General features: G+C 37.1%; 1 protein-coding gene and 1 long non-coding RNA gene across 2 annotated transcripts; one reads left to right on the plus strand and one right to left on the minus strand.

The window, feature by feature from the left end:
* The first annotated feature begins 7,270 nt into the window (after positions 1 to 7,270).
* Positions 7,271 to 13,339, plus strand: LOC131362484 (uncharacterized). The gene is made up of 5 exons (XR_009206201.1): positions 7,271 to 7,487; positions 7,657 to 7,719; positions 7,809 to 7,949; positions 8,081 to 8,133; positions 9,785 to 13,339. It is a non-coding gene; the product is annotated as an uncharacterized LOC131362484 (long non-coding RNA).
* A 5,037-nt stretch (positions 13,340 to 18,376) lies between these two features.
* On the minus strand, positions 18,377 to 21,143 carry LOC131362474 (uncharacterized). Its single transcript, XM_058404476.1, has 2 exons — positions 19,371 to 21,143; positions 18,377 to 19,254 (listed from the first exon to the last, which is right to left on the minus strand). The coding sequence occupies exons 1-2, from the start codon at positions 19,588 to 19,590 to the stop codon at positions 18,677 to 18,679; spliced, it is 798 nt and encodes a 265-aa protein (XP_058260459.1). The 5' UTR covers positions 19,591 to 21,143; the 3' UTR covers positions 18,377 to 18,676.
* Positions 21,144 to 21,242: the final 99 nt, after the last annotated feature.

Here is a 21,242-nt window from a genome sequence, read left to right on the forward strand (position 1 = left end):
TCCGTATTCCCTTCCTTAATCTCAATCTCTCTATGCCTACTTATCCCCTCTCTATAATCCCTATCCTGTCTTTTATATATGTGTGTCGTAGTTAGTATGTGTTGTGTGTTTTTGTTTTATTAAATGCATTTTATTCACAAGTGATTGTCTTTGTGCTTTGTTCACAATTTCGGGGTCCCTGAACATTGCTCTTGCTACGTGCTAAATTACAGCTAGTACTTTATAAAGTAGTTATTCTTTCTTGGTCAGGAAGATAACTTTCCCTGGAATTAATGCATAATTATACTGTCTGTTTGGTGGACGAACAAATCAAATAATTGTGTTATTGATTCTCTGACATTTAGTTCTAAAACCCCAATTTGAATATTTATAATATAATATATTATAAATAATTATATATAAATATAATATTTATAATTTTGAGCTAGATGTGTGTATATATATATATATATATATATATATATATATATATATATATATATATATATATATATATATACATACATATATGTATGTATATATATACATATATATATATATATATATATATATATATATATATATATAACATAATATAAAAAGAAAATAAACATTAATAATAAACTGACAACTGCAAAATCCCTTTCCTCAAAACAAAGTGGAACAGTCCAATTCTCATTGTATTGTGCCTGAACCAGCACTATTTAGCCAGGCCTCTGGGTGGCGCTCAGGTTGGTCAGTCGAATACAGCAAAAACAACACAAAGATGAAACACAAAAGAAATAGCAGGTAAATAGGTTTAAAGCAAAACAAAATAAAAATCACAGAAACTTCACAAGTGGGTCTTATGTTTGTGTGTTAGGTGCAATGTGAATTATTCTTGGGGGATGAAAATGGAAGTGATATATTTGTGTATGTGGATGAGCGCCCAGTATGCTAGTAGCGTGTGTGTGCACCCACAGCGCTATAGCAGAGTATTACAAGGGATGAGTGCTGCACTAACCGATATGGCTGGGTCACTTTTTCACATCACCTCCTCCCTCTCCAGGCTGTGAACTGATCGGGTACCGAGACGAACCTTAAACCAGTAGGGTTGAAGGGAGAGATACCATCTGGTCACTTGAGCATTATGATCCTTCATGCTGTGAATCTGTGTCAGGGCTCGGTGATCCATCTCCAGAATAAACTCCCTTTCCAGCAGGTAGTACCTGAGGCTCTCTAATGCCCACTTGATTGTCAGCACTCCTTCTCTACTGTGGAGTATCAGGTCTCTCTTGGCAACAATTTCCTGCTTAGGAACGCAATAGGTCTTTCTTCACCCTCACCTCCCTGGGCCAGGACTGCTCCAAGTCCCACAGCAGAAGCATCTACCTGCACAATGGACTGTTCGGCGAAATCTGGACTCTTGATGACTGGCTGCGAACACATTTGCTCCTTTAAGTTGCTAAAAGCCCTCTCACACTCCTGAGTCCAGCAAATCGTGTTTTTGACATTTTTGCAGAGCAGGGTGGTCAGCGGGACAGCAGTAGTAGAGAAGTTGGGGATGAAACATTGATACCATCCCACCAGCCCCAAGAAAGACTGAACCTCCTTTTTTGTTCTCGGTCTTGGGCTGCATCGAATGGCTTCTACCTTGTCCACTTGAGGTGTTAGCTCCCCATTTCCAAGGTGGTGTCCAAGGTAGTTGGTTTCTGCTTTCACTCACTCACACTTCACCACATTTAACGTCAGGCCAGCCTCTTGTATCTTGCTTAACATCTTTTTTATGTGCTGAATATGGTCCTCCCAAGTCTGACTGTAGATAGTACTGTAGACTGTAAGTAGGCAGCTGCCCATTCTTCACAGCCTCAAAGAACTTGGTCCATCAGATGTTGGAAGGTGGCCAGTGCCCCATGTAGACCAAATGGTAAGACCATGAACTGAAATAGCCCTACCGGGGTCAGCAACGCTGTGTATGGTTTGGATGCTTCATCCAGGGGGACTTGCCAATACCCTTTGCAAAGATCCAGCATGGTGATGTACTTGGCTTGGCCGATGCCCTCCAGGAGGTCATCAATGTGTGGCATGGGGTATGCGTCAAAGCTTGACTGAGAGTTCAGTTTTTGAAAGTCAATACAGATGCACAGTGTGTCATCTTTCTTTGGGACTATAACAATGGGGCTGCTCCACTCACTCTTGGAGGGTTTAATGACTCCCAACCCCGCATCATCTCAATCTCTGCCTTGAGTGGTCCCACCAGCCTCTCAGGGGCACGATATGGCCGCAGGGTGTCTGATCAAGGACGGGAATCTGGTGTTGTATCTGGTTGGTCTGCCCAGGCCTCTGACGGATCAACACAAGATAGTGGCTAAGAAAGTGATGTAGCTCAGCTTGTTGGCACTCCTCCAGATGAAGTAGGTTGATGCTTGCTGGCTGTGCTGGCTCTTCCACCTTCATTGTGGGCTGTTCATCCTCCTGATCCTCTTCCACTTCTCAAATCAGCAGCGCTGTTTCAGTTTTGCTGGGTGGCTCTCTCCACTCCTTCAGCAAATTATTGTGGTAGGTCTTTGTAGCTTTGCCCTTGTCTGGATGACAAAAAGTCACTGGTCCCATCTTGCAAACAGCTATGTAAGGTCCCTGCCACTTTGTCAGCAGTTTGTTCGTTGATGTAGGGAGCAAAAGTAGTACTTTTTGTCCTGGCTGTAACTCTTGCTTTCTGGCATGCTGGTCGTACCATGACTTTTGTGATTTTGGGCCTGTCGGAGGTTCTCTTTGGCCATCTCCCTGTAGCACTCCAGGTGGTCAAACTGGACAATGCCCTTCTCAGGCTTCACCTCAGATGACGATGGGGCTTCCCAACTCTTTTGCAAAAGATCCAGTGGCCCTTGGACCTGCCACCCAAACAGGAGCTCAAATGGAGAGAAGCCTGTTGATAGGAACCTCTCGGTAGGCAAACAGTAAAAATGGCAGCCACTTGTCCCAGTTTGTTCTGGTATCTGATACAAACCTGCGAAGCATGTTTTTGAGCATTTGATTAAAGCACTCTACTTCATCTGGAATCCCCACTCAGGAGAACAGCTGGATGAGGGCATTGATGATCTTTGGTGTAGTGATGGAGTGAAGAGGAAAAGCCTTAGGATACCTTGTTGCATAATCGCTGATGACCAGGATGTATTGGTGTCCTGCCCTGCTCTTTTCCCGGGGACCCACAATGTCCATGGAGATTCTCTGGAAAGGGACAGATATCACTGGCAGAGGTATTAACAGTGCCCTATCCTGTCGGTGCACAGCACTGTTTTTTTTGACATGTGGGGCATGTGGCAGTATGTCTAGACATCAGTATACATGGAGGGCCAAGTAAACCGTGAACTTGTGTGTGTATGTTTTCTGTAGTGCCATATGTCCTGCCCATGGAATACTCTGTGCAAGGTGTAAAACCATGGGGCAACAACATGTCGGAACAACCAACCGGGTATATTCAGTGGTTTGCATGTATAAGACATCATTACTTATAACTAGGGCTGTCAATCGATTAAAATATTTAATCGTGATTAATCGCACGATTGTCATGAGTTAACTCGTGATTAATCGCAACTTAATTGCACATTTTTATCCATTCAAAATGCACCTTAAATTAATACTTTTTAAATTTTTAATACTCTAATCAACATGGGCATGGACAAATATTGAAAGGTCTGTTGTTTATTATTAGTGAAACCATACTCAACATAGAGCATGAAGACTAGACATGTTTCAAAGGTCATAGATATTTTTCAAAGAACTTGTTCATATTTATTAAACATATGAAAAAAAAGAACATAGAAAACAATTACTTCTTTCTTTGCACTGAGCGATTTACTTAAACAAGCCTGTTAACATTTTCAGATCACTTCTTCTAAACATGCAAAGTGTACATTTATTACTGAAACCACCTTAAATATAGAGTATAAAGAACATAGACATGTTTTTCAAATAACTTGTTCATGACTATTAAACACTTGAAGAAAAGAACATAGAAAAAACACAGGTTCACATTACATCTCTGCTGAAAATAATCTAGTGTTGTCTGCCTTTGGCGAGGGGCAGGAGAGCTCTCTGTATCAGATGTATGCTTCACCATCAAGTGATGTTTTAAACTCGACATGCTGAGGTGATAATTCACATAGACAATAAATGCAGACTTTGTCTTGTCGACAGAACCATCAGACATTGTTTTATATATTCAGAAGACGTTTTTATTCCTCAATTTCGGTTTGCTGTTGCATCTCCCATTTCCCAAACTACGGGCAAGGCCAAGGGTCAAACAGAAAATGTGTGCTGTGTTAATCACGCGTTAATAAAATTAGTGCCGTTAAAATGAATTTGCATTAACCCATTATTAACGCGATAATTTTGACAGCCCTACTTATAACATATTTTTCCTCACACAAGTTAGCTCCATTGTCCTTAAACACCTTTTCAAACAGTGGTTGTAGTGACTTGTCAGTTTTCTGCAATTCTGATATATTTTCTGGGACCTTCATGCCATGAACCTCAAGACCATCAGTTTGGATCTCAGGGGCTGGGGTTCCAAGACCCTTTTCCAGTCGTCATTGACGACGTGTCTTTCTGGGGCCCTTAGTCCCGTCTTGCAGCAGACTATGGTGTAAGTCTGGCAATGGTTGCAAACCTGCTTTACACTGGGCACGGGTTACCACCGGACAAGCAACATTGACAAGGTTAGAGGTAGTTACACAATCTGTAGGAAAATGTAAGAGTTCAGGAAGCACTGGTAAGTGTGGGAAATTTCTGAAACTTATATTTGTCTTATACCTAATCATTAAGTACATTTGATTTTAAATCAGTAAGGGACGGTTAATGCTAATTTTAATTCTAATTTTAATAATTTTGAATACTTTCTTTTAATCTTTAAGATAGATCCGAGTCAGGTTTAATCATTAAGACATGAACAAAGAGAGTAGATAAATTGTTTAATCATAGATAATGATTAAGGATAAATTGGTTAATCATTAGATTCATTCAGTTATGTTTAAATATATGATGATTTTCATTTTGGTAATCAGTACTTACTTTCATTGTTAATCACCGATATGTTGCCTGTCTAATTAGCATCTCTAATTTATTGATTATTTGATAATAATCATAGTTATTTGATTATTTGGTTTTCTAATAATTCTTTCACTGTTAAGCACCTGCCATAATCATTAGTCAGCAGGTAAGCTTAGGATAAATAGATAAAATTAGCATAAACTTAAACGTAGAAGTTATAGGACAAAAAAAAAATATGAAATCATAAAAATAGAGATGAGCATAACTGGCTGAATCATCGTTAGTGGGTTATTATTCTCGAACTTTCTGGCTTTGGCATAAACATCACAAGGACATAGGCTAGCACATCGTACCATATCATGGTGTTGGCTCCACTGAGACCAAGAAAACATGTTGACGAAGTTCAGAATCCTTGGGCTTAAGGGCGAGAACACCATAACAGTCTTATTTGACCTAATTCTGACTAGACTGTTTATTTTAGGAAAATTAAAGTTAAAACTACCCTTATATAATGTACAGGTGTTATATCACATCTTATTATCTTATGAAAATAAAAAGTAGCTTACCGTAGCAAGTGGAAAGTTGGTAAAACTCCTTGTGGCATAAGTAAGAACTAAACAATAGGCACCGAGACGGGAGGGGGTTTGGAGAAGATGTTATTGAAGCGCCAGCAAAATATTATTGCAGTGACTGATGTTAATGTAAACATAGGGACACAACACACTGAGTAAGTGTAATGGAAATCACAGACTTTAATAGAGAGGATTTAGGAATTTAAATTAAATTAAAGTAAACTGACTACCCCTAGCCTAAATAAATCAATAATAAACAAACTCAACGTAAACCTAAACTGCACACAGAGCTATTTTGCCCTTTTATTTTTACCTTATTAGCAGTATTACTTGGGTAAACTGATGTAGATAAAAGATAAATAGTGGGAATACATAGAATGGTGTAAATGTAAATGTGATAATAAAAATAGTGGTAAAGTCCTCAGATTTCTAATAAATGTCAGCCAGTCACCTTCAACTACACAGGAACAACCACAACGAATACATGGAACATGTGGGTGAATGTTGAATTAAAGGTGTAAGGGGTATAATGACATAAATGTGTTTTTGGGTTAAATAAGATTTATTAGAAGTTAGATAGATCAACAATGTGTGTCAATATTAAAACTTGTGACCCATAGAGTGTATGAAGGCCACAGAAAGGTGGGGCTGTTTTTCAGAGGGAATAATGGGTGAACGTCAAAACAATCCATAGAAACATAGAATCTAGCAAGGTTAGGCAGCTGGGCTAAAGGGTATATATACTGGGGGATTTGTGAAGGGGGGTGTACTTGACTGCATCGATTCATGAGTCCGTGTATTTGAGTGTCAGTTTCGGTGATATTTTTCTAAATAAAACCGGTTGCTTTTTCTCATCCAAGCCTGGAGGAGTACTTTATTTCTTTGTTTTTCTGCAAATTTCTAATTGGAACTACACAACTATTGGATTGTATTGGTAATTGGAGAAGACTCTAGGACCACCCTGTGGTGTCCACCTGGAGGGAGCCTCTGGGTTCCGACATAAGTCCCTACCCAAAATCATGTCAGCAGGCAGATCATCAACAACAGCTACATTTAGTAAGTATATCTGGTCTTGTACATATACATTAGAGAGAGAATTATGGTGTATATTTCATCGAAACCGATTTTGACAGGTCTGACAGCCAATCAGAATCGTCCACGTCACATTGTCCCGCCCCTTTCAACCAATCAGAATCGTTCATGTCACATTGTCCCGCCCCTTTTCAACCAATCCGAAAAACGTATCCGCCACATTTTCCCGCCTCCTTCTCAACCAATCAGAAAAACGTATCCGTCACAATATCCCGCCCCCTTTCATCCGATGAGTTTGTTTGATGGGGTGGGGTACATATTCCCTTAGTCATCAGAATCTTAATCACACACACACACGTGCACAAACCGTCAGTACATGACACACACACACACACACGTACACAAACCCCCCTGTACGTGACACACCTACGTACATAAACATATGAACAAGAATGTTATTTGAAATTATTATTTTAAAAATTATTATTATTTTAAAAATGTTTATAAATAAAGAATAATTTGTTTTTAGTCTATTGATTATTTGAAATTATTATTTTAAAAATGTTTATAAATAAAGTTTAATTTGTTTTTTAGTCTATTGATTATTTGAAATTATTTTTAAAAAATGTTTTATAAAAAATAAAGTTTATTTTGTTTTTAGTCTATTGATTATTTGAAATTATTATTTTAAAAATGTTTATAAGTAAAGTTTAATTTGTTTTTAGTCTACTGATTATTTGAAATTATTATTTAAAAAAAATGTTTTATAAATTGTTGGGTCTCCCAAGTGGTTTCACAACTTAGAGGATCTGACAGAGGGTACAGAACTTCTACGCTCTCCAATCTAACTTTTAGAGATCACAGACCTTTCTGCAGGTGAGAACTTAACACATTTTCACTAACTTGAATCATTTCATTTATGTGTATTAGATTGAATGTCATTAATATTAATATTAGAATAATATAATTAGAAAGAATATCTTGTTCTATTTACTTATAGATGGAAACAGATATATAAAGTTTAATTTGATACATTTAATTACAGAACAAGGTCAGACTATACATATCTGGCAGTAGTGTCTAGGGAATCGAAATCAATCAGCATTAGGTAATTTCATTATGTCTCACAGAACATTGTTTTAATATGAAATGTATAACTCGGAATACTAATAGAATCTTTTTCCTATGATGTCTTAGACAACAGCATAGTGATTATTTCAGATGACAAGTGTCTTGAAACATCGGTGCAAGGCTTAAGAACAACAGAACGATCTGACTCCGACCAAAGGCCTACCGCTTTAGTACATCCATGGCCTAAACCAATTCCTCGAATTGCGGGTAAGATAACATAAAATGTGAATATTCTAAAAATGTAACCAACCCATTTTACAAGGATTGTAAAAGCTCAGCATATGGAGAAGTATGTTTCTATTGATAAAGCATAGAATTTATAAGTTTATCTCCTGCAGGTTCCATAGTCACCCCACAGACTCTCTTGGAATCAAATTAAGCACAGAATCAAGTAAGTCGTTCACATTTTTCTTTCACACATTAGGAAAAGTGTGAAAATGTGAAGTTATTTTTTTTAAATTGTGAAAAATGTGTATGGTAGCTACCCCAAATTTATAACATTTTATTTATGTGGTCAGTAAAGGAGATAACAATTACCAGTGGTACTGACATAAATTAATCCAGTTAGTCGTTGAAACAAGTAAGCCTTTTATGCACATTATGAAAAGTTTTTTAAAACTGTAAAGCTAATCTTTGTAATACAAATCTTAAAATCATATCGACTGTCTATATTTTATTTTACATGTGTAATGTAAAATTATTCAACTAGAAACAATTAGAAATTCCACTAAAATAAAATATATATATTATGATAAAGTAAGGTAAACTGCTGAAGCGGAACAATAATTACCGCTAAAATTCAGTTCTTATTTAAAAAAGTTTTTGCTGCATGTTCTCATAATGTGTGAATGTTGGAGCTGGAAATAAGATCCTCTTTGGCACTGGCATAGTGCTGACAGTAAATACAAGTAAGTTACTGACATTAAATTGTTAGTAGATAACAAATTTTAACTTTGCACAAAAGCTGCGTCATAATATTTGCTTTGTATATCAAGAGCTTAGTGTGACTGGGACTGAAGCATCACATTATAAAGTTTCTAAGAAACTGGACTGAGTAGAAATAGTACTGGTACCCAATATTGTAACGTTAATATCTGCATATTGTAATGTGCAAAAATGCCAGGTAAAAGATTTATACTATACAGTCATTGTTCAAAATAAGATATGATAATATATGGCACTAAAACAGCTTAAAACCAGAAAATTATTGCACAGGAAAATAACAGTGTGTGACTGAAGGGGCCAGGAGAATCTACTTTGGCTCCGGAATCAAACTTATTGTTGAGACAAGTAAGTGGCTAACAAATTTTGAGAGAAACATATTCTTACATGCTTGGGTATGTGCAAGTGCTGACATTGAACAAATTATAAATATATATATTCAGTTTGAGTTTTCCCTAAAGCATCACCACACAGATTATAGTTGGTAGAAAAGCATTATATCAAACAATGTCTATCAATTTAGATAATCTTTCTAAACCTTCTGATGTTTTTGTGAAATTTGACTGCGTTTACGTTAGTTAGCTAGCACTGGCATGTAACACTGGCATATTGTCATGCTCAAAAATACATACAGTAAAATAATACAACTTTTACTTACAGTTCCATGAAGCAATCAGTATTACAAAATAAAATAAAAAAAATGATGAATATTGCTTTAGAAGAGAGAATTTTTTGCTTAGGAAAATAACAGTGTGTGACTGAAGGGGCCAGGAGAATCTACTTTGGCTCTGGAATCAAACTTATTGTTGAGACAAGTAAGTGGTAACAAATATTAGGAAAAATATTTAGCATTTTTAAGATGTACATTGACCTCCAGTTTTAACAATAATGTTAAAAACTCTAAAACTAGTCTTTCAAATTGGGATTCATGTATTGTTGTTCACAATACCTACATAAAAATCTAGCTGCTAGATGTTGCACATAAAATTACACAAAAATGTAAGAGTATATAAAGTAAAGGTAAGGCAAAATGCTGAAGTGGAGCAATAATAATAATTTTAAAAGATAAATTTCTTATGTAAGAATGTTTTTGCTCCTAGGGCTTCACCGACTTCATATCACGCTGACATTTGTTAGCATTATAGCTTCCGCTATTCCCCTGTTTTGCCCCGACTACTACCTTCTCCTCCTTTTTCTCCTCCACGATCGCTTCTCTTCCCAACTCCACTCACCTCTGTGCACAGCATCATCTGCCTCCAGCTCCGGCTCACAGTCTCCTCCGAAAAAGCTGAGTATTCTCCACTCTCCCTCTTTCCACCCGCTTTCAGTTCTCAGTTCTCAATAAACATACCCCTTCTGGGGTTTAAATCCACTTACTACGGTAAGCTACTTTTTATTTGCATAAGATGATAAGACGCAATATAACACCTGCACATTATATAAAGGTAGTTTTAACATTAATTTTCCTAAAATAAACACTTGAGTCAGAGTCAGGTCAAATAAGACTGTTATGGTGTTCTCACCCTTAAGCCCAAGGATTCTGAACTTCGTCAACGTTTTCTCGGTCTCAGATTAAAACTGAATTAGATTTGTCATTAGAATTAGCATTAACCTTCCCTTACTGATTAAAATCAAATGTACTTAATGATTAGGTGCATGGAAAGCAAATGTTTCAAAAAAATCACTCTTACACACCCCACACACCCCTCACACACACACTTCACCCTTCTGCCATCCAGAAAGAAGTACCGAAGCATTCAGACCTGCACAACCAGACTGTTGAACAGCTTCTTCCCTCAAGCAATCAGGTATCTCAACAGAGAACTGAACTGTGCTGGACACAGACACAGACACCTTTGGTCTAGGAGGAACATTGTTTCACTTCACTGTGTACTGCATCAGCTATATATGGTTGAAGTGACAATAAAGCTTTTTTGACTTTGACTTTTGACTTGACTCAAATGTGTCCTTGACAGCTTCATGAGATTTTCTGAGTAATTTTTCATTTCAATCCTTTTTTTCTCTAGTTGTTTAGGGTTTGCTTTATTTCATACATCTCCTGATTGAGTTCTCTCATCTTGTGTAAGTCTCTCTAAGTTTTCATCCAGACTCTGTAACCCTGAACCAGCTGCCTGTTCTGACTGCTCCAGGAACTGATGAGACTGCACTATCTGCTGTCTGATGTAGTCGTAGTTGGAGCATTTCCCAGTTACAGGATCGATCTACATCTGCTTTAACCAGGGCCTCATAGACTTTATTCAGGGAGGAAATACCACCTTTCAGTGGAATTATAACAGCCTCAGCTGTGTTCATCAGCACAACTCTGCAGAGACAAACAAAACATTTCAACACAGAAAATAAAAAAGCATTAAAAATTAAAGTAGAAAAATTAGATTATTTTAATTTATTCATTTCTGAAAAACAATATTTATTGTTGTATTTTTCATGCAATTGCTTTTAAAAAGTGAATTAATTGTTATGAATCCTTTCTCTGTGAATTCTGGAATTTAATTCACTCCAATGAAGAAAGATGGACCATCTTAAACTGAAACAGAGAGTAAAAGTGTTATAGGGAAAGAAACTCCTAGCTGAGCATGAGATTATAATAAAAATCTCTTTAGCCATCTGTCATTTCTTACACGATTTTATTAACTAAAAGTCCTCTATAGATCAAAAGTATAATAAATAAACACATGCTCAGTCTTGACACTAAAATACTATTCTGTGAATCTTAAAGACAAGATTGTTCTGTTTTTCTCTCTTTAGTTTCTTATATAATGTCAATCATTTTATTTGTACCATTTAAATGCTCAAATAAAAGTGCTCAAGTTATTACATATTTAAACACAATAAAAAAGAATACAGCACTCAGAAAGACAGCATGCTACATGATTACCTCGTCACAGGGTTTCTTAAAGATAGATCTGCTACTAAAGTGTGAAAGTTTACCTCCATTGCTGTTCTGCCTCTTCTGGCTCACTGCAGGCAGTTATGTGAGAGTAATAAGATGAGCTCCTTTTAAGCATGTATCAGAGATGGGAGGGTGAAATGGTGAATGAGTATTAGATCATAATAATTCAGGGACTTTCTGTTTATTCACCTTGCACCATTTGGTTCGCAGAGCAGACAGAGTCTCCACACCTTTAGTGAAGACATTCAGGATATCAGGGTAGGAAGAGGGACACTGTTCTCAACAATTTCTGTTGAAGATTTAAGAAGAAGCCTTTATTTTTGTCACATATAAATTACAACACAGTGAAATTCTTTCTTTGTATATCCCAGATTTGGAAGTTGGGGTTAGAGCTCAGGGTCAAGATGCAGTGCCCCTGGAGCAGGAAGGGCTAAGGGCCTTTCTCAAGGGCCCAACAGTGGCAGCTTGCTGGGGCTCAAACCCCAACCTTCTGATAAACAACCTAGAACCTTAACATCGTGAGCTACCACCACCTCTATTTTTATGTAACGCCGATGCTCTGCTCACTATATAGAGCAGAACATCAGGTTACTAATAGTTAGTCTCTCAAGTCTCTCAAGTGCCCCATAACCCGTTTCTTTCTAGAAAGTAAAACTCAAAACGAATAAATAACAATTAACAGAATGTATTTACAAATGATAAAGATAGATTAACACAAATATATACTTAATCGTAGAAAAAGAAAAGAAATTGATAGACCAAGTTCTATGTAAAAAAAAAAAAAAAACAGCATAAAAAACTCAAATTTAGTTATATAAAATTATACACAAACTCAAGTATTAAATACTTAAAGAAACGGTAGTGTAGCATCACATACACTACACCAATCTGGGCCCACACACACACACCAGTCTCACCACCCCACCCTGTTGAAGGCCTGAGGCATAGCTAAGTGCGTTGTGGCTTAAGAAAACACAAATGCCCACTTCACTCTTAAAAAGCCAATTCAAATAATACAAATCCTCTTTCTGTAGGTTCAAGCAAACGATGTCCTCAAGCCGCTCACAGACCTGCTGAAACACAGTCCTTCACAGCATGCAACGAACATCAGCAAACTTCCTCTCTCATAATGCCAGAGGAATTCTAAACCATGCAGGTATAAGGAATTCTAACAGGCTCCTTTGAACAGTCTTTCATCAAATAATGAAATAAACAAGCTCCCAAAATGTCTAAAGCAGTGGTTTTCAAACGTATATAAGCGCGATTCAACTTGTTTTGTTCTTTTTGGTTAAAAGTGAGAATCCAGTAGCAATGAAATGCTAGCTTTGCTCAGCATCGGTTACTCGGTGGAGAGGATAATCCAGAACAAAGATAATAAATGTTCTTTTAGCTAGGCAACTCACGAACTGGCGTGAATGTTGGCAGGAAACAACTAAACTGTTATCCAGAGTAAAATTACACAAAAAAGCAAACACTTGCAGTGAAATGAAGAAACTCAAATTAATTGACTAGTTAGTAACTAAAGACTCTGTCTTCCTTTTGTCTCAAACTAAGTACATCCTTTATTGAGCAACTAACACCAATAAACGAACAACAAACGAACAACAAACCTGGCTATTCTGAGTCTAATTGGACAAAAGCAATGGTGATTTCAAAATCGCCAGAAGTCATGCAGTGTGAAAGGAGCTCTGACTGAAAAACACCTCAGCAATGACCTACAGCCAATGAGAGAGCGAGATACAGGGCAGGCAGTATTATAGTTTAATAGAGTTTATAGTTTTTTATGAAAAAAAAAATGTCTCAGATATAGTTCTATCAGAATAAATAAGCTTTACAGTTACATCAAACAGAAATAAAGCAGAAACATTAAGTACAAATCTGCAGAGACAAACTCATTGTATTTTAGTTATTTTATTTCTGAAAAATTGTATTTATTGTTGGAATTTTTTGGATGCAGTTACTTTAAATGTTTACTGTTCTGAATCATTTCTCTGTGAATACTGATATATACTTACTCCACTGAAGAACGCAGGACCATCTTACTCAGAAAGTAAAAGGGCTATAGGGTAGTGATGTGACGTTCGACATCTCACAGTCAAGCACTGCACCAGAGCTTGATTCGTTTTGCCATAACCACGTGACTTGTGACATTAGTTTCCACATACAACAACATGACTGCTTCGTATTCTGGATCAAAAATAGGGCGTATCCCTTGCTCAGGTTTCAAGTGTCATTCACTTAACTAGTGGAACATGGAACCAGCCAAGAAACATGTGGGAGAATATTCTAAAAGACGGTAGAAGTAGTTAATAAAGTAATAGACTCAGACTTCACCCTGCTGAACCATTCAAGTTTCTAATTAAAAATATTTCATTCCCTATTTAAGAAAATGTCCACTCTCCAGATCAGAAGCATAGGTTCAGGACCAGGACAAAACTTTATGTGAATAAAGCTGCAAGTGTTGATTTTTTTCATACATAAATCCTTGTTTATGCGTACATAGGACAAAATGAAACATTTTTTATTGCCCTTGTGGATTTTATACTAGGTTAATTTATTACATGAAATAATCAGAAAGTGGCTGGCACACAAAGGCAGCTATTCAGCAGCTATTCAAGATTTGACCACAAGATGTCACTAATGTACACCATGTTAAAAAGCTTTGCTTGATGATCCATTTCATGAGAGTTGAGGGGAAAAGCTTCAAAGCTTCGCAAAGCTTCTTTTCACCATTACTACTGTAGGGAAAAGGCAAACGTGAGCAGGGGTAATTTCTTTAAAAAAACAAACAAAAAAAAATCGTCTATAATTTACCCGCTTGTTAAGTTGTTTTGTAGCAGTTCTAATAATACTGTTTCTGGGTCCAAGATTCCACTGAGTTTCTGAAACTCATACTTTCATAGTTTGCCTTTTATTTCCACTATTCATTTATATCACACCTGTTTAAAACTCACACACTGTTCAACCACTGTTTATTAAACTAATATTTCAGAGAGGAGTTAACAATTAGGGTCCTGATTTATTAGTACTACTGCATCACACTGTGAGTGTATTTTAACATTTCATTTAAACACGATTCATCTTCACATAATTCTATGGCTTTAAATAACAATGTCAATAGTATAAATAATAATAAATCATTTAAACCACACATCAACATTAATTAGAAATGAATTATTAAACTTGTGTTGCTGCACAAGCATGCATTTTTTCTTTACACAAAATACCTCAGCAAGAATATGGCATATCATGGAGTTTAAACCCAGAAATGGTTTTTATGTCACATGTGACATCAGACATGATCATGTGACATCAGACAGATTAAAAGGAAGTTAAATAAAAAGAAACTCACACCTTAAATATTATTTCCTGGGCCTTCACCTCAACTTTACATCAAAATAATTGTTTTGTCTATTTCTTTCTTTTTTTAAGCTCATTTCCAGTCAGTCATGTAATATATGATCTAACTGTAAGCTAGAATGTCAGAGTAATCAGAGATGGGTGGGTGAAATGCAGAAGGTGGATTAGTGATGATAAATATTCAGGGACTTTTTGTTTTGGGGCAGTGCACCATCTAGGGACTTTCAGGATATCAAGGTAGGAAGAGGGATGCTATTCTCAATACACAGTATATGTCTGTGTGTGTGTGTGTTTGAGAGAGAGAGAGGTTCTGATGAGTCTGCAGTATCTGCTGTCAGATGTAGTTTTTGTAGAATTGTGAAGGAGAGTGAGCTCTGGGATTCTGGGGTAATTCCCTCTGTCTGGATTGTGTGTGTGTGTGTGTTGCTGTCCTTTTCCAGGAAAATTACAGGATGATTTACAATGATGTTACAATAATTTTAAAATTAGCCATAACTCATTTTTCAGAGACTCATATTTTAAATGTACATCAAAAACAATTGTATTCAATTAGCTGAATACAAAGCTTCACTAAAGGCAATTAATTTTCTCTTTACGTTTTAATAAGAACAAGGAAGTAATGGATTCCAAAATTCCAAAGAAAATTTTCTCCAAAGATCTTCTCTACAATCAAGTCTTTCAAGCCTCTAACATCGCCAGCCTTGTCAACATGATCTCTGCAACCTACACTGAGGTGTCCACCAAGCACCTCATGGATCGTGTCAGCTCTCTGGGAAAACTGATGGCCATGGACAAGGAAAAGCCAGAGTTTCAGTCAGAGGTGGAGCAGTTACGGAACTCCTGTGATGGGGCTCAGAGAGCCATCTTAGCTCTTGTCCTCAAGAACAAGAAAGAGTTTGAAGGGAAGAGTGATGCAAGACTGGAGAAGATTGATTCAAAATATCTCTATATTGTAAGTGCACAGAGTTTTTATGAGCTATGTGTGCAGTCTAAATAAAATACACACAATGCACCCAATTTAGATTTTATCATAATTGAGAAACACAGTTCAGGTAATTTTGGTAAATGTGCAACAGGAATGGAGCAAATAAGCTAACAAAAATACATTTAAAATTAAATGTTTCACAAAACCTGAATTAATCCTCCGATTAAGAATCTCCAATGAATCCAATAATGAAACGTAATGAAACAGTGTTTCAACACACCGACTGGAGCATACGCTTCCTCTATACTGGATTACATTAACACCACGACAGACAGCGTCACCACCCAGAAACAGATCACCGTGTACCCAAATCAGAAGCCTTGGATGAACAAAGAGGTTTGCCTCTTACTGAAGGCCCGCAACGCTGCCTTTAGATCTGGTGATGCGCAGGCCTACAGTACAGCCAGGGCCAATCTGAAGCAGGGCATTAAGATGGCCAAGTACTGCTACAAGCTGAGTATTGAAGAACACTTCTCCAACTCCAATCCCCAGCAGATGTGGCAGGGCATTCAGGCCATTAGCAACTACAGGCCCATCAACCCTTCACAACCGTCTACTGATATCTCCTTTCTCAATGAGCTAAACAACTTCTATGCTCGCTTTGAAAGGGATAATCTGGAGCCAGCAATCAAAATCGAGCTCCCAGCAGACTTCCAGCCACTCACATTCTCAACTAATGACGTCAGTGCAGTACTAAGCAGGATCAATGCAAGGAAAGCAGCAGGGCCTGATGGTATCCCCGGGCGCGTCCTCAGAGCATGTGCTGGGGAGCTGGCGGGGGTCCTAACAGACTTATTCAACCTGTCTCTAGCCCAAGCTATTGTGCCCACCTGCCTTAAGACCACCTCCATTGTGCCTGTACCAAAAACTCCACTGCATCCTGCCTTAATGACTACCGCCCAGTGGCGGTTTGTTCATATATGCAAATTATTTATTGTTATATACTTATTATATATGCTAATTATTTGCACTGCGAAATGCATTGAACTTGTTGTTGTATGTTTATGTAGCACCAGGTCCTGGAGAAACGTTGTTTCATTTCACTATGTACTGCGCCAGCTGTATGTGGTTGAACTGACAATAAAAGCTTCTTGAATCTTGCACTTCTGGTTAGATGTTAACTGTATTTCGTTGCCTTGTACCCACATGTGCAGTGACAATAAAGCTGAATCTAATCTAATCTAATCTAATCCAATCCAATCCAATCCAATCCAATCCAATCTAAACTACTGAATATGTACAACCCAGCAGTTAAAATAAACACCCCAGTGTTTTAATGATCCACATTCATCATAATAATGTGAGTGTGAAGAAAGTCAGTGTTTCTGAAACTCTTGTAAGGCTGGTGGAATGTTTTAGTCAGGTTTGGCTTATGCAAAATCGTACACACAAATTTACCAACAGATGAGGCTCAGTACCTGGCATGTTTAATGAGAAATCCAGTCCTACAGCGCCATCTGCTGGGTTTTTCTAAAATGTTTTTATATTAAATTCAGTGATTAAGGAGGTAGTTTCCTGGTGTTGGGGGAGGGTGGAGCTAATCCCCTCAGTAATCAGAACTAGTGATTACAATCCACAATATTTATATACATTTATATTCTTCCAGTTTCACCCAGTGCTTTAATGATCCACATTCATCATAATAATGTGAGTGTGAAGAAAGTTAGTGTTTCTGAAACTGTTGTAAGGCTGCTGAAATGTTTTAGTCAGGTTTGGCTGACAAATGGGGGTGGGGAAGAGGGAGGGAGTGAAATTTGTATTTCTACATGTGCATTAATGTAAACTCTAATTTCATCTGTCATACAGTTGCAGTTGTTCAGATATGGATCAGGTTTCTAATCTCGTCTGTGTAAAGCATGAAATAATCGACATATAAAAAGTAAAATAAAAACACTTCTTTGCCATACAGGAAATCTGGGACAAATTTTTTTGTAAGATTTGAATTATTTATTTATGTTTAATAAAAAAAAAACTTTCAGCAGCCTTCCACATTAATTTGACCAAAATTAGATTATTTTAATGATAGTTAAGTATAAATATAAATTGAAAAATAACAGTAAAAATCAAGGAAATTTAAGGAAATTTATGTTAGTTTATTCATCTCTGAAGAATACTTACTGATGGGATTTTTTGCATGCAGCTCCCTTTAAAAGTGAGTTAATTGTTATGAATAATTTCTCTGTGAATTATGTAATTTATCTCATTTCAATAAAGAAAGCTGGATCATCTTCCTCTGAAACAGAGAGTAAAAGTGTTATAATGAAAAAAACTCAAACCTGAGTCATCATAAGATCATCATCTGCCATCTCTTACGGAATGATTTTATTAACTTGGTCATCTATAGATCAAAAGGATGTTAAATAAATCATCTCAGTCCTTCACACTGAAATACTATTTTGTGAGTCAACACGAGATTGTTCTGTTTATTCTCTTTATTTCCTCATATTTCTCATAGCCATTTTATTTTTATATTTTTCCAGTTTAAATGAAAGTGTTCATGTTAGAACATATTTAAACACAATATAAAAGAATACAGCACTCAGAAAAACAGCATGCAACATGATTACCTAGTCACAGGGTTTATTTCTCTTCTAGCTCACACACTGGGTTAATTTTACTGTATTTATTTTATGCTTATGTTTAGTGGCATGTAATGCTCTTGTATATGACCGAAGCATCATTTGTTTTAAATACTTTATCCTTATTTCAATACTCTGACAGGCCCCAGAATTTCCATTATTCAGTGAACTTCTGTTTAAAACAACAGAAGCAGCATGTGGTGTTCTTCTTAGAGCTGTTCTCTAAATCACGTATATCTGCCAGTCGTTGGTTCTCTGAGGCACAGAGGGCTGCCAGGCGTTGGTTGTTCTCCTTCATCTGATTGATGAGTCTTGGAAGGTCATAGCTGTAGAGGAGCTGTTTCCCTGTGATCTGCTCTATGGCCTTCATCACATCCTCCATCAAATCCATTAAAGGCTCCTGGAGAACGAATCTGCGAGTCTGATGTTCACCCACACTGACCCTCCCACTCAGGATACTGAGAAGATGGAGGGATCCTCTAACTTTCTCCTGGAACTCAGCTACAGACTGAATCAGCTTCCTCACCTTCTGGATTACTTTATGCATCTGCTTCAGCTTGACATCTTTCTGACTGAGGTCAGGTTCAGTCTGGGAAATCCTGGACTCATAGTGAGATACTTTATGTTCATATTTTCTCATCTCATTCTCAGACCTTCTCACCTCCTCTTGAGCCACTTGGACAGCTTTGTTTGCTTGATCCAGTTCAACTGCTCCACCAATCATCATGGCAGGACCTGAACAGTGAAAATACAAATTATAGAGTCTGAACAAACACTGAGACATGAAGGTTATGATGATGTATGTAACAGCTCAGATGTTATTATTTTTATCTAGATGCTGTAATTCTCACCTGCAATCCATCCAATGATGGGAATGACCATCACTCCTGCCCCAACACCTGTGATGATTTCAGCATCACGTTTCCTCTTCTGCTGAGCCTGAAGGGTCTGTGTTGCTGAATTCAGATTTCTCCTGGCCAGCTGCAGAGCTCCCTGAAGTTCTATGAGTAATATTTTATTTGATTCCTTTTTTTCTCTCAAGTTGTCTAGGGTTTGTTTTATTTCATTCATCTCCTGATTGAGTTTTCCCTCATCTTGTATAAGTCTCTCTAAGTTTTCATCCAGACTCTGTAACCCTGAACTAGCTGCCTGTTCTGACTGCTCCAGGAGCTGATGAGACTGCACTATCTGCTGTCTGATGTAGTCGTAGTTGGAGCATTTCCCAGTTACAGGATCTACATCTGCCTCGATAAGAGCCTGACAGACTTCATTCAGGGAGGAGATGCCACCTTTCAGTGGAATTATAACAGCCTCAGCTGTGTTCTTCAGCACAACTCTGTAGAGACAAACAAAACACAGAAAATCAAAAAGCCTTCAAGAGAAAAGTTTTTTTAAAGGAAAATTCCTTTCAAAAATTGAGTTATTATTCATTTCTCTGTAAATTCTCACTCCAGTGAAGAAAGCTGGATCATCTTCCTCTGAAACATAATGTGAAAGTGTTAGAATGAAAGAAACTCAAACCTGAGTCATCATAAAATAAGATTATCATCTGTCATCTCTTACAAAATGATTTTATTAACTAAGTCATCTATAGATTAAAAAGGATGTTAAATAAAATCTCAGTCCTTGACAATAAAATAGTATTTTGTGAATCTTAAACAAGATTGTTCTTTTTTTCCTCTTTATTTCCTCATATTTGTCATAGTCATTTTATTATTATACTTTACCAGTTTGAATGATTGAATTGAAATGATTACATATTTGAACACAATAAAAAGAATACAGCACTCAGAAAAACAGCATGCAACATGATTACCTTGTCACAGGGTTTCTTAAAGATAGATCTGTAATTAAAGTGTGAAAGTTTACCTCCATTGCTGTTATTTCTCTTCTAACCCACCACAGTCGGGTATGTGAGATTTATAAGATGAGCTCTATTTAAGAGAGTATCAGAGATGGGAGGGTGAAAAGGGGAGGGCAGATTCCATATTATAAATACACAGGGGCTTTCAGTCTTGGAGCAGTGCACTGTTTGGGTTGCAGAGCTGACAGAGATCCTCCACACCTTCACTGAAGACTTTCAGGATATCCAGGTAGGAAGAGAGACACCGCTCTGTACAATTTCTATGAATGTAATACAAGAAGGTTTTTAGGTATGCAAAAAAAACATTGACATTGATATAAATGCCATGTAATTCTTAATAACGCTGTAGAACTCTGTATTTATGTGCTGTAGTGTGTGTGTGAAAGAGGAGCTGATGAGACTGCACTTTTTGCTGTCTGATGTAGTAATAGTTTGGAGCATTGTGCAATAAGAGGATTTACATCTGTCTCAATAAGTGCCTGATAGACTTCATTCAGGGAGGAGATGGTGCCTTTTAGTGGCATGAGAACGGCCTCAGCTGTGTTCATGAGCACAATCCTGCATCTCCTGCAGTCTCTAGAAGTTACACAGTAATTTTAATGTTATGTGCTGTATCCCTTGTTATTTCAATATCCTTTTATTTCCATTATTCATTTATAGTAAAGCTGGTAAAAAAAATCAGTGTTCACTACAGCTTCAGAAAGGCTGAATCACTGTCCAGTCAGCTTATGTTTCTGGAATAGAGATGACACTTAGGGTCATGATTTATTAGCAGTACTGCAGCACACTGTGAGTGTATTCTAGCATTTAAACACCGTTCATCTTCACATAATACAGTGGCTTTAGACCATGTAATGTT

Source organism: Hemibagrus wyckioides, linkage group LG12 (assembly GCF_019097595.1).
Source record: "Hemibagrus wyckioides isolate EC202008001 linkage group LG12, SWU_Hwy_1.0, whole genome shotgun sequence".
NCBI lineage: Eukaryota > Metazoa > Chordata > Actinopteri > Siluriformes > Bagridae > Hemibagrus > Hemibagrus wyckioides.